Raw genomic sequence first — 17,283 nt, forward strand, 5'->3', positions numbered from 1 at the left:
TGCCATTTTAATCCATTCTGTCACATCAGTGAATTTCAAGAAGAAATAGAGACAAGTTGCTTACGTTGTCTTCTGTCTTTAACCTGAGTCCTTCACTGCACTTCTAGGATCACACTAAGTCCACAGGAACCTGGAGCCTGGAGTTTAATGTTCCAGGTCTTGATCAGTTATATTCCACCCAAAGTAGATGCTACATGAGGGCTAAAACTCCATAAATAGACTTTCTCTTTATTTTAGAGATTTTACTGGCTCATTTCATTTATTGAACAATTTTTTGAGCATTTAGACTACAAGACAGAGTGAACACGAACAGAATGAGGTATAGGCCTTGACCCTATGATTTCTCAGTATATTAGAGAGATAACCAAGGAAACTGAGATTTGTAGCACTATTAGTTATTGTTAGCCAGTCACAGTGCTAGATTCTTTATCCACCTTCCCTCATGTCACCTTACACCCACCCTCTAAATCAGGCAGGAGGGATTAATTGCTGTTGCAAGGTCAAAACAGCAACTGCCAGAGAAAGATTCATATTTAAATGGCTATGAATCCAAAATTGATTTATTTTACCACTACATAATTGTGTGGTAGAGGTGATATACACAATTTTCTAAAGCGTACATAAAGACTCCTTCAAATTAAGTGACAGAAATTCAAGTCAAGTTTATATCGATAAGCCAGCCTGTAACACAGAAATGTGTGAAATTGGTGAATTGAGAACGCACATGGCTTCTTGTGTGGCTGTACAGGACCAAGTCCTTCATGGGTATGTCTCTCTTCCCACTTTTTGTTCTGTTTAATTCTACCCAGTTTTAATCTCAGATGGGTTCTCCCCATGTAGTGAAAAGAGAACCATCGAAATCCCTAGATTTAATCTTACCAACTCAGTAACTCTAGGGAGAAAAGAAAAATGTTTTTTTAATAGTTATGGCAGAAAAGACAAGTCAAATGCCTATTTCTGACTAATCACTGCCATTGAGATTCAGCATGTGCTGATTGGACAAGACAATGTCTCCTAACGTGAGCAAATAAATCCATCAAAATCACATAAAATGAGTTACCCGTATCAGACAAGGTCCAGTCAGAAAAACAAATGGCATAACATGTGCTTCCTATAGAGTATATTTAAAACAAAGAATTGGGTTTATACAGATATTGCAAGGGGGAAAGAGAAAAAAATTGAAAAATATAAAGACTGTTAAACTACATAAAATATTAAACTACAAAAAAGTACAAAGACTAGTAAACTATAGAAAATAACCATTTTCACAACTGGTGGAACACATAGAAGAGGAAGAATAACCAGATTCTGGAATCTCAGAGGAGCAGCTCTATGGGATCGGTGCTTGGATGAATGGAAACCCGACAAGTGCTTAAGCTGCTCAGGATACACACAGCCCATGCACTGAAGCAAGGGAGGGCAATATAGTTGCCAAGGGAGTGTTGTCCAGCTACTGACTGTGCATCTAAGGAGGTATGGAAAGTTAAGCACATTTCCATGTGCTTATTGGCCATTCGCATGCCTTTCTTTGGGATGTATCTTTCAAATCATTTGCCCATTTATGAAATGGCCTTTTTATTATTGAGGTATCTCTTAATTTTTAACTTGTTACGTATTATGGTTACAATACCTTTGTCAGGTATATGTATTGTAAACATTTGCCAAGTCTGTGGCTTGCCTATGAATAGTTTTCTGATAAACAGATGTTCTAATTTTTTTTTTAAATTTTTAAGGTTTATTTCTGAGACAGAGAGAGACAGAGCATGAGTGGTGGAGGGGCAGAGAGAGGGAGGGGGACACAGAATCCGAAGCAGGCTCCAGGCTCCGAGCTGTCAGCACAAAGCCCAACGCGGGGCTCGAACTCACAAACCGTGAGATCACGACCTGAGCCGAAGTCGGACACTCAACCCACTGAGCCACCCAGGTGCCCCCAGATGTTCTAATTTTAATGAAGTTTATTTTGTCTTTGTTTTTTTTTTTTCTTTTGAATGTAGTACTTTCTAGAGTATGTCTAAGAAATCTGTGCCTACACCAGCATACTTTTCTATATTTTCTTCCAGAAGATTTATTTTTAAGCTTTGTATGTGTGGTTTGATATATTTAAAATTAATTGTTGTATATGGTGTGAGGTAGAGGTCATTTAATTGTTTTCTCATGAATAGTATTTCCAGCATCAATTTGCTTAAAAGATTTTCCTATCCCTATGGATTTACTTTGCTGCTTGGTCAAAAATCAATTGACTGTATAAGTAAGGATTTCTCTCTGAACCTTCTATGCTGTACCATGACTTATTTATCTATCTTTATAACAAAACCAATCTGTCCTCATTACCAGAGCCTAAATCTAAGTGATAAAATCAGTTAGTGTAAATCTTCTGTGTCATCTAAAGTTCCCCAAGAAGCAGAAGCCAAGGAATAGTTAGACCTGCAAGACATTTATTGTGGTAAATGCCTGAGAAGGATAAAATGGGAAGGAGAAGGAATCAATGATAAAGGCTTTCAGACTGGGTTGAAACCTCGACACCTAAGAAAGAAGGAAGAGAAGGAAGGACAGGGTAGGAAAATGTCAGCCTACAGTGCAGTTCTAAAAATTCTCTGTTAGGACGACAGGAAGTCCCTAAGCAAAGACTGCCTATCAGAAGACGCCATGTTACGCAGATATTGGCCAGCTCCTGTCTGACCCATCATGCTCAGCCATCGGCTGGGGACATCTCAGAGTGAGCGTGGACTCTGCCTGAACATGATGGTGAATCCAAAGGAGTATCAGCTATAGACTATTAGTCAACAATTCTCCACACATCTGGTTCTCTTGAAGAGGAGCTCTCTATGACTACCACAGTCCACTCCCCAAAACAAAATATGTCCCAGTGTTCTTTCTTATTTATCTATTATTGTTATTTTATTATATTTTATTAATTATTGTTTTAGCAATAAATTTATTATTGTTGTTATTCAAACAAGACAATGCAATTCAACAAGCATTTCTTGCCCTCCCAATGTATCTGAAATTCTAAATATACTAATGAGAAAACATGGAGAGATAGGAAAATTGAAGGAAACAGCATCTACTGTAAATATTTATTTTCTTATTGGTGAGACAAAGTGCTGTGGTCAAATGTTGAAATCCTAACCCCCAAACATGATATTAGAACATGGGGCCTTTGGGAGGTGCTTAGTTCATGACAATAGAATTCTCATAAGTATGATTTATACCTTTTAAAGAAGCTCCATAGAGGGGCGCCTGGGTGGCTCAGCTGGTTAAGCATCCAACTCCTAATTTCAGCTCAGGTCATGATCTCATGGTTCATGAGTCGAACCCCAAACTGGGCTCTGTGCTGACAGTGCAGAGCTTCCCTGGGATTCTCTCTCTCCCTCTCTCTGTCCCTCTCCCACTCTTTTCTCTCTCTCTCAAAATAAATAAATAAACTTTAAATCAATCAATCAGTCAATCAATCAATCTCCATAAAAATCACTAGTTCCTGCCACCATGTAAGGATGTAATGAGAGGTGTGTGACCTCAAAAACTGCTCTCACCCATTTGTGCTGGCACCCTGATCTTGGACTTACAGCCTCCAGAGCTGTTAGAAATAGATTTCTGTTGTTTGTAAGCCACTAAGTCTGTGGTATTTTATTATAATAGCCCAAATGGACTATGAGACAGGTTTAAGGAAGGTCACAAAATGTTGCTAGAAATAAAGTTTATTATCATTAATATATACCCTTTCTTCATGATAAATTTCATTAAATAAGTAAAAGTGTTTAACATGTTTCTCCCAATATGCACTATTTTCCTTTAAGTGATAAGTAACAGACTAGTCATACACCAATCATCCCCCATATTTGGATCCTGAGATACATATGTATTATTCCTTTAATCATATATATTAATGCTATATTTGGCAATATATGTATTCACTTCAATTTAAATGAACTAGACTGTTTGAGGCTCTCAAAAGCTGGTGGTGTACAGAATGCATTTTGCCATTTTCAATGGGAACAAGAAAGAACAGAATGGTACAGGGAAAAGTTGGTAAGAAAATAGAACAAAATGCAAATATCAGAGGACTTGATTATACTTTAGGCCATATACACAGTTTGTAATGAACACATTTCATTGAATCCTCCTGCCTATACCAGCAATAATATGGAGAAGAATAAGAATGTTTCTTTAGTTTTTGGCACTTCTGTGTTTAAGAGAGATAACTGTAAATTCAACTTTCTGTGACTTAGAAGCTTATCATATTTGTTCAGATTAAGAATAGCTTAGAGGGGCGCCTGGGTGGTGCAGTCGGTTAAGCGTCCGACTTCAGCCAGGTCACGATCTCGCGGTCCGTGAGTTCGAGCCCCGCGTCGGGCTCTGGGCTGATGGCTCGGAGCCTGGAGCCTGTTTCCGATTCTGTGTCTCCCTCTCTCTCTGCCACTCCCCCGTTCATACTCTGTCTCTCTCTGTCCCAAAAATAAATAAAAAACGTTGAAAAAAAATTAAAAAAAAGAATAGCTTAGAGACAGAAACAGTATGAAAAGAAAATAGCCAGTATATTTTTTCTTTTTATAAACATGTTATTAGTTATTTAGTAAACTGGTTTCAGCTACAGAAATACAAAAGCAAACAATGAAACAAAGTAGCTATAAGGGAAATGCTAAGACAGGTCTATTAAAACACAGATAACACAATCTGCAGAAACAACATTGATAATGATCAAAACCTCTTGAAAAACATAATAACATTTTTAAAATTGAATTTCTTGGGGTACCTGGGTGGCTCAGTTGGTTAAGCGTCCAACTTCAGCTCATGGTTCGTGAGTTTGAGCCCCACGTCTGGCTCTGTGCTGACAGCTCAGAGCCTGGAGCCTGCTTCGGATTCTATGTCTGCCTCTCTCTTGGCCCCTCCCCTGCTCACACTCTGTCTGTCTCTCTCTCAAAAATAATTATACATACAAAAATTTTTTTAATAAAAATTGAATTTCTTTATGTTATAATTTCTAGTCAGAACATGTTTTTCCTTTGGATTTTAAACAATGCTTTCCACAATGTAACTTTGATATCCTTGTTTCTCAAACTGTAGATTAAGGGATTAAGCATGGGCACCACATTAGTGTAGAAAACTGAAGAAATTTTTCCCACGTCCATAGACCCCGGAGAAGAATATTTAAGATACATGAATGCTGCTGAGCCAAAGAAAAGAGAAATAGCAATGATGTGAGAACTACAGGTACTGAGGGCTTTTGATCGTCCTTGAGCAGATTTGATATGAAGAATGCTAGTGAGGATAAAGACGTAAGAAATTAGGATGGTAAAACAGGGTACTGTGATATTAATTCCCACGACTATCAGAACTACTACCTCGTTGACATAGGTGCTGCTGCAAGACAGTTGGAGGAGAGGAAGAATATCACACAGGTAATGGTTGATGACACTAACACTGCAGAAGGTTAGTCTGAGCATGCACCCTGTGTGGGCCGAGGCTCCAGCAAACCCCATCATATATGCAGCAACAGTCAGCAAGGCACAGACCTGATGGGACATGGTTACCTTATACAGCAACGGATTACAGATGGCCACGTAGCGATCGTAGGCCATTGAGGTCAACATATAGCATTCCGAGATGACAAAAAAGAGAAAGAAAAACAGCTGAGTCATGCAGCCAACATAGGAGATGATATTCCTCCTTGACACAAAGTTCATCAGCATCTTGGGGGTGAAAGCAGAAGAGTAACAGACATCAATGAAGGATAGGTTGAAGAGGAAGTAGTACATGGGGGTATGGAGGTGAGAATTTAGACTAATAAGAGTGACCAAGCCAACGTTGCCCACCATGGTGACAATGTAGATCACCAGAAACAGGAAGAAGAGGGGTTGCTGGAGCTCTGGACGGTCTGTTAGGCCAGCAAGAAGAAATTCAGTCACTAAGGACTCATTTCTAACCAGTATTCTTCTCTTCAGAAATCTGTGAGAACAGAAGAAACTTCCATTAATAGAGACCCCAGCTCTCTCCTTCCTTACATGCTCTTATGTATGAGAAGACTCAGACCAGCAGAAATCGAATAAGTCCCTTTGCTTCACAGGGTCCAAATGGACTGCACACATAGCCATTGGCATTAAAAGCACTCTGTCTTTTGTTGCATGAGTTGTATGTGACAAACAGCTATTCCTGTCTTTCCTAGAAGATACAAGAATGGAGTAGCTGAGGACTAAACCCACCTAAACCTCAGAAGGGAGGTATCCCCCTTCTCTCCCTCCCACTCATCTGATCCTTCACTTCCTAGTTCCTACTCACATTTCCATTACCTTACCAGATACTTCAGTTCCCCAGTGATGACTAACAAAAAAATAGAAACTTCTGCTAGAATAGAGATCATTCAGATATTTTGCTTCCTAGAAGGAAGTCTGTCAGAGTCGACAGGGTTTCCAGATCTTTCCCACAAGAATCTACAAAGTCAACTGATAACACTTATTGAGGAGACCCTTGGTAGCCTAAGACTTATATTTAACCATACGTCAGGTGTTTCTACACATTCTCCTCCTTTGTTCCATCCTAGCTGGACAGAGAATGTAAAAGGAAGGTGGATGTGCTTCCTTCTCTTTGTAGGAGGGCACAAAAGAGAAACATAATTTGGACGTTGATTAAATTAGTTAGGTTTGTGGAAATGTAGCAAGCTATATACTTAGGACATTTAAACTTTATTGTATGCGTATTTCAGCTGAAATAGCATATTTCAGCTAAAAAATATTTTTAGGAAAAAAACAAATCTTTTCCTCTGATGTTTCTATTTTCTGGACATGTCACTTGGAACTGCTATAGCTCTCCTGCTACTAGACTGAGGATGAAGCCAACACAGGAAGGGTGTGCCAAGAATAATGCAGGCAGTGGATTAAGGGCCGCATACTTCTGAATTTCTTGCTATTCAAAATAAGTGCTTTCCCCCATTTTTCAGCAACAGAGTGAGAGAAAAATGGAAACTGGCATAACTCACTCTCCTTCCATTGAGATAACTCAGTGCTGATTCTTCGTGAGTTTCACCTCCACTTCCCTGTAAGAACTGGTTTTTATGATGTCACAACTGAGCAGATAAAGATAGTCACAGGATCTTCTTCCTTTACTGGCAAAAGAGCAATAGCATAGATCTCCCAGACTGAATGTTCCAGGAGCCAGCCTGAGAAGTAGATCAAACTTCTAGTTATAAATTTACTAAGAGAGTTTGAAGGGAAACCACACAGGTGACACCTGACCCATCATGACATAGAGCACAAGGCTTTTGCTTAAGGCTTATAATTCTTTTAGACCTCATTAGAAATATGGTGTAGGTCTTCCCTAAGATCTCCCCATCGTGATAAACTCTGCAGGGAAGAATCTGATGTCTGAGTTTACACACTAATTGTAACCGTAAATGTTAATTTCCCAACAGAGATTACATATTCCCTAGGTTTTAGGAGAAAGGGTCCTCTGCTGTCCCTTAGAAGGATGCATATAAATAGCATCACTGAAAATGTCACTAATTATCATTCTATGTAACCCAGTTCTAGTCAGAATTTATACACATCTCCTAAAGTTTATTTATTATGCTTTTTTAATATTTTGAGAATTTTAAAATAATCATTAAGTATATTTTATAGACACAGCAAAAGGATACTTTTGTTTTCAGAGATTATTGTTTAAATAGAAAATTATTTGATAGAATAACAACCCATTATTCTATGAAATGTTACTTTGCGTTGTTCTGACTCAATATGGCTTTGCTTTCCACATATTAAAATTAAATCTATAAGAAAAATCACTGGTAATAGGTTTCCATCTTAAGAAAACACAATTTTAGAATTCCAGAGTATATATTAATTTCTCCTTATGCTTGTGAGAAGATATCTAAAGTTTACTTTCAAATGAATATAGATTCACAGAGAATTATAAAAATAACGTAGAGATTTCCTGGAACTCCAGATTCCTACCTACATCTCCAACAACTGTAGTATAATAGCAAAACCAGTAAACTGACTTTGGAACAATCATGTTAAGTAGAATTTAGGACTATAGATGTTACTCAGCTTTCAGCAGTTTTACATGCACTGAGAGTTTGTGTTGTGTGTGCCTGTGTGTGTGTGTGTGTGTGTGTGTGTGCGCGCGCGCGCATGTGGAGATCAATGCAATCTGATCCCTTGTACAGATTCGCCACCACAATTAGGACACAGGACTGCTCCACCAGCTATTCTACCCCTTTACAGACAAACCCAACCCCTTCCACCTGCATCTGTCTTCCGGCAACCACTGACCTGTTCTCCACCTCTTCAGTTGATTCCTTTAGAGAACAATAAAAGAAATCATATAACATGTAACCTCCGAGATTCGTGTTTTTCACTAAGTACCATGTCCTGAAGTCCATCCCAGCTGTTGTATGTATCAGCGGTCTGTCCCTTTCATTGCTGAGTAGTATTCTGTATTTTACAATTCAAGTTTATTCAACCTTCTGTAGTAACTTAAGATGTGGGTATTGGGAGGCACCTGGGTGGCTTAGTCCGTTGAGCTTTCGACTCTTGACTTCAGCTCAGGTCATGATCTCATAATCGTAGGATTGAACCCTGCATCAGGTTCTGTGTTAGGTGTGGAGCCTGCTTAAGATTCTCTCTCTCTCCCTCTTTCTCTCTCCCTCTGCCCCTTCCCCACTCACACTCTCTCTCTCAAAAAAAAAAATCTGGGTATTGATACAAAACTAAATCTGTTTTATTCATGGAAAATGTTTCAGGGACAGGAGCCAGATAACAGCTGAGACTGGTTCAACTAGGAATTCTCTTTAAGCTAACCTGAGTCAAGGCTTTCATTCTCCCTCTAAGAATAGTGGCTGAAACACCCAGAATTTAAATAGGTCTTATAATCAGTCAAAGACAAGGGGGAACACAGTGTATGTACCAACATTACTCTTTCTGAAAGTGTACCTTAGTAGTCACAATCAAATAGTCAGGAAAAGGCATTTGAACATAATGCAAATTCTATTCGCTACAATTTCTTATTCATTCAATCTCAGCACATGTGTATTTGAGTTTCAGAGTTGCAAACCCATACGCCTTTGGGAAATCAATTTATCAACCAGGGTACAGTGTTTATGTACAGGTTTTTTTGTTTTTACCCTTGCAACGTATAGTCAAGTGTTTCTGTCACAGAAAGAAGTTATAAGTGTACAAAAGGGGGAGTCTAGAATGAACTATGTGGTGCTATATTAGCACCACATAATATACATCTTAATACACATATTAAGATACATAGATTCAAAAAGATAGGTAGATAGACAGATAGATAGATAAATAGATAATAGACAGATAGATACACAAGCATTTGAATACATACACGTATTTCCTATCTCTCTCCACTAAGAGGGCCTAGGAGCAGTGATACCCTAGTAAATATGAACACATCCGGGGCGCCTGGGTAGCTCAGTCAGTTAAATGTCAGACTTCGGCTCAGGTCATGATCTCACAGTTTGTGAGTTTGAGCCCCGCGTTGGGCTCTGTGCTGACAGCTCAGAGCCTGGAGCTGGCTTCAGATTCTGTATTTCCCCTCTCTCTGCCCCTCCCTTGCTTGTGCTGTCTCCCTCTCTCAAAAATAAATAAACATTAAAAGAAAATTTATTTTAAAGAAATGAACACATCCAACACCCAGACCTTCGTTTCTTAATAACATTCTCTGATAATAACTGGGCACCTTGGAGAAATGATTCATTTTGGGGATGAACTAGGGAAATCACAAAATGATCCTGAAGCATCTTTTAAAAAAGAAGACAGAGTCATGGCAAAAGTTTACATTATCCAACCTGGGAGCTCTGAAGGAGCAAAGCTGGACCTATTTGAACAACAAAATAATTACAGTTGACCCTTGAATCGCATGGGCTTAAATATATTAGAAAAAATTTTTGGAGTCTTTGACAATTTGAGAAAACATTTATTTTATTATAAGAATACAACATATAATACATATAACTTACAAAATATGTATTTATCAACTGTTTATGTTACCAAGAAGGATTGCAGGGGCGCATGGGTGACTCAGTCGGTTAAGCGTCCAACTTCGGCTTGGGTCGTGATCTCACAGTTCGTGACTTCCAGCCCCGCGTCAGGCTCTGTGCTGACACCTCAGAGCCTGGAGCCTGCTTCAGATTCTGTGTCTCCCCCTCTCTCCGTCCCTCCCCCGCTCACATTCTGTCTGTCTGTCTGTCTCTCTCTCTCTCTCTCTCAAAAATAAAAGTAAACGTGAAAAAGAATCTTAAAATAAAAGACAACTCTTCAGGAGAAATTGAGCTGTATGAAAGATTCATTACGGTGTCTTTATTGAACTCATTTTATCTTAATCAATAAAAACCTTGAGCTTAGAACTCACTTCTCTACTTATTACAGATACCTCAGCAGCAATCGGAAGCATCACTGACTTGATATGTGTGAGCTCAATTTCTGCTCAATGATTCTCTGAGTACTTGAATATGTTGATGCGGAATGATCTCTCAGATTTCAGACTTAAGAAACTGAATAATTTTTTTTTTAATCTCAGTTGACTGACATCTGATTCCAGCCAAGATAGAATACACCATTGCTCCCTACTATACCCTCTTAAACTAAAAAACCCTGGGCATAACACAACAAACATAGGAAGACATTGAAAGATAAAAACAAGACAGACTTCCATGGAGTATGGGGAATTGAGGAATATGGCTGCTGAGTTCCTTGGGTTGTTTTTTGCCCTGATGGTACACTGGACAAGCCTGCAACCCCAAACTACCAAAGACAGACCCAAAAAGCTTTCCTCTAACCAAAGAAAAGGGGGGGGGGAGGTAGTCTAGTAGAACAGAAAACATTTTTTATAATTTCCACCCAACAACAGGCAAAAATTAAATGACAACCTGCCTAGCAACCCATGTCAGAAGGGCCAAGCCGAGAGCTACATCTCTACCCTCTGCTTGAGGGTAACAGGAAGTACTCTGATTCCTTCACAGGGGTGATGTCAGCAGGGCCATGTGGAGACTGAACTGCTTATCCTCTGGCTGGAAATAGGAAGCGGCAACCTGATGCCCCCACCAGCACAGTGTTAAAGACTGGGCAATAATCTGAACTCCCTTCCTACTCAGCAGCAATTAAGTTGAACAAAATGATACTAATTGGCACTCTATATTCCCTGCTGGTATAGAGTCAGTGGGGCCAAGTGGGGAACTAGTTTCCATCCCACCCAACAGCAGTGATGTGAAACAAGACTATACAAGATAGTGCTAGTCGTCATACTCAGTCCCAATTCCCCCTGCTGTCAGTGGGTTCATCAGGGAACTAAACTTCTACTCCTCACCCAGCAGCAATGAAGCGCTGTCAGTAACTGTTCCATTCTAGCTAAGGTGCTGCCAAAGAACTGAAGTGGGAGTTGAATTTCTTTTAGGTTTATTTATTTATTTTCGGGAGAGGGAAAGAGTGAAAGAGAGAGAGAAAATGAGCAGGGCAAGGGCAGAGAGAGATGGAGAGAGAGAACCTCAAGCAGGTTCCACCCTGTCAGTGCAGAGCCCAACATGGGGCTTGAAATCACAAACCGTGAAATCGTGACCCGAGACAAAATCAAGATTCAGATGCTTAATCCACTGAGGCACCCAGGTGCCCCAGTGGGAGCTGAATTTTTATCCCACATGTCAGTAATGAGGGGGATACAAGTCAGCAACCCAATGACACTGGAGGGACATTCAGGGCTCGGCAGAGATCTGAATATCCAGAAGTATCTGAATCTGCACACTATACCTAAGCAAGGTGACGACGAAAAAAGAAAACCACATGAGATCCATAGTCTCACAAACTAATATACAAAATGTCCAGGGCACAACTGAAAACCATTCATCATATCAATGACAAGAACCACCACCACCACTTGAAGATGAAAAGAGAACCAACAGATGCCAATATGGAGATGACTCAGATGTTACAACTATTTGAAAAGAATTTTTTTTTTCAACGTTTATTTATTTTTGGGACAGAGAGAGACAGAGCATGAACGGGGGACGGGCAGAGAGAGAGGGAGACACAGAATGGGAAACAGGCTCCAGGCTCTGAGCCATCAGCCCAGAGCCTGACGCGGGGCTCGAACTCACGCGAGATCGTGACCTGGCTGAAGTCAGACGCTTAACCGACTGCGCCACCCAGGCGCCCCATTGAAAAGAATTTTAATACAGTAAACAAAATTGTTTCCACAAGCAATCACAAATACTTTTTTTTTATTGTTTTTATTTTGTTTTTGAGAGAGTATGCAAGCAGGGAAGAGGGACAGAGAGAGAGAGAATCCCAAGCAGGCTCCAGATCAGCACAGAGCCTGATGTTGGGTTTGATCCGGCAACCCTGGGATCATGACCAGAGCTGAAATCAAGAGTCAGACGGTCAACTGACTGAGCCACCCAGGCACCCAAATTACAAATAGGCAGATTATATCTTTTAAAACACATTATAAAATAAAATATGTTAGCAGAGAGATAGAAAATACTAAAAAGAGCCAAATGGGACTCTTGCTTCTGAGAAGAAGGAAATGGTATATTTTTTCCTTATTCCTACTACAATTACAACTAAAAACCCTACACATTATATAAAAAACATCCATAAGAAGATTCTTAAGGGTAGAGAGGAGACAGGCTGGTAAGGGGACTGAAGACTCACAGTCAGTTCCCTGGATTACTTTTGTCTCTTATGTCCCAAATTTGAAGGAGTTGGCAATAAAAATTTTCAATAAGCACAGATATTTTTAAAAATTAAAGCCGACAGGCCTGCCTCCCTCCCGGTGCTTCAGGGCCCCTCCTGCAGGGGACCACTGACAGCAAAATGAGCTAAGCCTGCCCCTCCTGCCCCTGTGCACCTTGCAGATCCACCCCAGCTAATAGGTCCTTGGCCAGATCCCATCAAAGCAGCATCACAACCCTGGCACTGTGCAAGCAGCCCAGACAGGGGTCACACCACTCCACTGCCCTGCCCCCGGGAGAGGGGAAGATAAGGTACACACCAGTCTGACCATGGTCCCAGCAGTGGGCTGGAGACAAACATCAGGTCTGACTACGGCCCCGCCCACCAACACAAGTTACTCCAGACAGCACAGGGGAAGTACTCTGCAGTTCCACGCCACCCCAGGGACTATCCAAAATGATAAAATGGAAGAACTCTCCGCAAAAGAAACTCCAGGAAGTAGCGACAGCAAACGAATTGGTCAAAAACGATTTAAGCAATATAATGGAACAAAAATTTAGGATAATAGTCATAAAATTAATCGTTGGGCTTGAAAAAAAGTATAGAGGACAGCAGACAACCTATTGCTACAGAGATCAAGGGACTAAGAAATAGTCACGAGGAGCTAAAAAAGCTATAAATGAGGTGCAAATAAAATGGAGGCGATCACAACTCAGATTGAAGAGGCAGAGGAGAATATAGGTGAATTAGAAGATAGAATTATGGGGGTGACTGAGTGCCTGGGTCGGTTGAGCATCCAACTTCAGCTCAGGTCATGATCTCACAGTCCGTGAGTTCAAGCCCTGCGTTGGGCTCTGTGCTGGTAGCTCAGAGCCTGGAGCCTACTTTGGATTCTGTGTCTCCCCCTCCCTCAGCCCCTCTCCTGCTTGCACTCTGTCTGTCTCTCTGTCTCTACCTCTCTCTCTCTCTCAAAAATAAACAAACATTTAAAAAAATAAAAATAAAATAAAATAAAATAATGGAAAAAGGGGAAGCTGAGAAAAAGAGAGATAAAAAAAATCCAGGAGTATGAGGGGAGAATTACAGAACTAAGTGATGCAATCATAATGGAACAATATCCATATCATAGGAATTCCAGAAGAGGAAGAGAGAGAGAAAGGGGCTGAAGGTGTACTTGAGCAAATCACAGCTGAGAACTTCCTTGATCTGCAGAAGGAAAAAGGCATTGAAATCCAAGAAGCACAGAGAACTCCCTTAAGACGTAACTTGAATTGATCTGCACAACATATAATAGTGAAACTGGCAAAATACAAGGATAAAGAGAAAATTCTGAAAGCAGTTAGGGATAAACACGCTCTAACTTACAAAGGGAGACCCATAATACTAGTGGCAGACCTATCTACTGAAACTTGGCAAGCCAGAAAGGAATGGCAGGAAATCTTCAACGTAATGAACAGAAAAAACATGCAGCCGAGAATCCTTTATCCAGTAAGTCTGTCATTCAGAATAGGAGACATAAAGGTCTTCCCAAGCAAACAAAAACTGAAGGAATTCATCACCACTAAACCAGCCCTACAAGAGCTCCTAAGGGGGATTCTGTGAGTGAAATGTTGCAAGGACCACAAAGTACCAGAGACATCACTACAAGCATGAAACCTACAGACATCACAATGACTCTAAACCCATAACTTTCCATTAATAACACTGAATGTAAATGGACTAAATGCTCCAACCAAAAGACACAGGGTATCAGAATGGGTGAAAAAACAAGACCCATCTATTTGCTGTCTACAAGAGACTCATTTTAGACCTGAGGACACCTTCAGATTGAAAGTGAGGGGATGGAGAACTAGCTATCATGATACTGGAAGTTAAAAGAAAGCTGGAGTTGCCCTACTTATATCAGACAAACTGGACTTTAAATCAAAGGCTGTAACAAGAGATGAAGAATGGCATTATATAATAATTACAGGGTCTATCCATCAGTAAAAGCTAACAATTAAAAATGTCTATGCACTGAATACGGGAGTCCCCAAATATATAAAACAGTCACAAACATAAGCAACGTTATTGATAAGAATGTGGTAATTGCAGGGGACTTTAATACTCCACTTACAACAATGGATAGATCATCTAGACACAGGATCAATAAAGAAACAAGGGCCCTAAATGATAGATTGGATTGGATAGACTTGACAGTGATATTTAGGACTCTGCATCCCAATGCAACAGAATATACTTTCTTCTCGAGTGCACATGGGACATTCTCCAAGATAGATCACATACTGGGTCACAAAACAGCCCTTCATAAGTATACAAGAACTGAGATCATACCATGCACACTTTCAGACCACAAAGCAATGAAGCTTGAAATCAACCACAGGAAAAAGTCTGGAAAACCTCCAAAAGCATGGAGGTTAAAGAACACCCTACTAAAGAATGAATGGGCCAACCCGCCAATTAGAGAAGATAATTAAAAATATATGGAAACAAATGAAAATGAAAATACAACACTCCAAACGCTTTGGGATGCAGCAAAGGCAGTCCTGAGAGGAAAATACATTGCAATCCAGGCCTATCTCAAGAAACAAGAAAAATCTCAAATACAAAATCTAACAGCACACCTAAAGGAAATAGAAGCAGAACAGCAAAGACACCCCAAACCCAGCAGACAAAGATAAATAATAAATATCAGAGCAGAAATAAATAATATAGGATCTAAAAACACTGTAGAGCTGATCAATGAAACCAAGAGTTGTTTTTTTGAAAAAATAAACAAAATTGATAAACCTCTAGCCAGGCTTCTCAAAAAGAAAAGGGAGATGACCCAAATAGATAAAATCATGAAGGAAAATGGAATTATTACAACCAGTCCCTCAGAAAAACAAACAATTATTAGGGAATACTATGAAAAATTATATGCCAACAAACTGGACAACCGGGAAGAAATGGACAAATTCCTAAACACCCACACACTTCCAAAACTCAAACAGGAAGAAATAGAAAGCTTGAACAGACCCACACCAGCAAAGAAACTGAATCAGTTATCAAAAATCTCCCAACAAATAAGAGTCCAGGACCAGATGGCTTCCCTGAGGAATTCTACCAGACATTTAAAGCAGAGATAATACCTATCCTTCTCAAGCTATTCCAAAAAATAGAAAGGGAAGGAAAACTTCAAGACTCATGGTGTGAAGCCGGCATTACTTTGATTCCTATACCAGACAAAGACCCAGTAAAAAAAGAGAACTACAGGCCAATATCCCTGATGAATATGGATGCAAAAATTCTCAACAAGATACTAGCAAATCGAATTCAACAGCATATAAAAAGAATTATTCACCATGATCAAGTGGGATTCATTCCTGGATTGCAGGGCTGGTTCAACATTTGCAAATCAATCAACGTGATACATCACATTAATAAAAGAAAAGATAAGAACCATATGATCCTGTCAATCGATGCAGAAAAAGCATTTGACAAAATTCAGCACCCATTCTTAATAAAAACCCTCAAGAAAGTCGGGATAGAAGGAACATACTTAAACATCATAAAAACCATTTATGAAAGGCCCACAGCTAATATCATCCTCAATGGGGAAAAACTGAGAGCTTTCTCCCTGAGATCAGGAACACGACAGGGATGCCCACTCTCACTGTTGTTGTGTAACATAGTGTTGGAAGTGCTAGCTTCAGCAACCAGACAACAAAAGGAAATCAAAGGCATCAAAATTGGCAAAGATGAGGTCAAGCTTTCACCTTTTGCAGATGACATGATATTATACATGGAAAGAACGACAGACTCCACCAAAAGTCTGCTAGAACTGATACATGAATTCAGCAAAGTCGCAGGATCCAACATCAATGCACAGAAATCAGTTGCGTTCTTATACACTAATAATGAAGCAACAGAAAGACAAATAAAGAAACTCATCCCATTCATAATTGCACCAAGAAGCATAAAATACCTAGGAGTAAAACCTAACCACAGATGTAAAAGATCTGTATGCTGAAAACTATAGAAAGCTTTTGAAGGAAATTGAAGATATAAAAAAATGGAAAAACATTCCGTGCTCATGGGTTGGAAGAATAAATATTGTTAAAATGTCAATACTACCCAAAGCTATCTACACATCCAATGCAATTCCAATCAAAATTGCACCAGCAGTCTTCTCGAAGCTAGAACAAGCAATCCTAAAATTTGTATGGAACCACAAAAGGCCCAAATAGCCAAAGTAATTTTGAAGAAGACCAAAGCGGGAGGCATCACAATCCCAGACTTTAGCCTCTACTACAAAGCTGTAATCATCCAGACAGCATGGTATTGGCACAAAAACAGACACATGGACCAATGGAATAGAATAGAAACCCCAGAACTAGACCCACAAACGTATGGCCAACTCATCTTTGACAAAGCAGGAAAGAACATCCAATGGAAAAAAGACAGTCTCTTTAACAAATGGTGCTGGGAGAACTGGACAGCAACATGCAGAAGGATGAAACTAGACCACTTTCTTACAACATTCACAAAAATAAACTCTAAATGAATAAAGGACCTGAATATGAGACAGGAAACCATCAAAACCCTAGAGGAGAAGGCAGGGAAAAAC

General features: G+C 39.8%; 1 protein-coding gene across 3 annotated transcripts; it reads right to left on the reverse strand.

Annotated features, from left to right (window-relative positions):
• Positions 1–4,985: 4,985 nt before the first annotated feature.
• On the reverse strand, positions 4,986–14,360 carry LOC121035284 (olfactory receptor 8B3-like). 3 transcript variants are annotated; one of them, XM_040482818.1, is made up of 2 exons: positions 14,350–14,360; positions 4,986–5,919 (listed from the first exon to the last, which is right to left on the reverse strand). In XM_040482818.1, the coding sequence occupies exons 1-2, from the start codon at positions 14,358–14,360 to the stop codon at positions 4,986–4,988; spliced, it is 945 nt and encodes a 314-aa protein (XP_040338752.1). The 3 variants fall into 3 exon arrangements, with proteins under 3 accessions (XP_040338752.1, XP_040338754.1, XP_040338753.1); XM_040482820.1 differs by lacking the exon at positions 14,350–14,360 and adding an exon at positions 12,341–12,351; XM_040482819.1 differs by lacking the exon at positions 14,350–14,360 and adding an exon at positions 11,784–11,794.
• Positions 14,361–17,283: the final 2,923 nt, after the last annotated feature.

Source organism: Herpailurus yagouaroundi, unplaced genomic scaffold, assembly GCF_014898765.1.
Source record: "Herpailurus yagouaroundi ecotype Mexico unplaced genomic scaffold, PumYag 161, whole genome shotgun sequence".
Taxonomy (NCBI): Eukaryota; Metazoa; Chordata; class Mammalia; order Carnivora; family Felidae; genus Herpailurus; species Herpailurus yagouaroundi.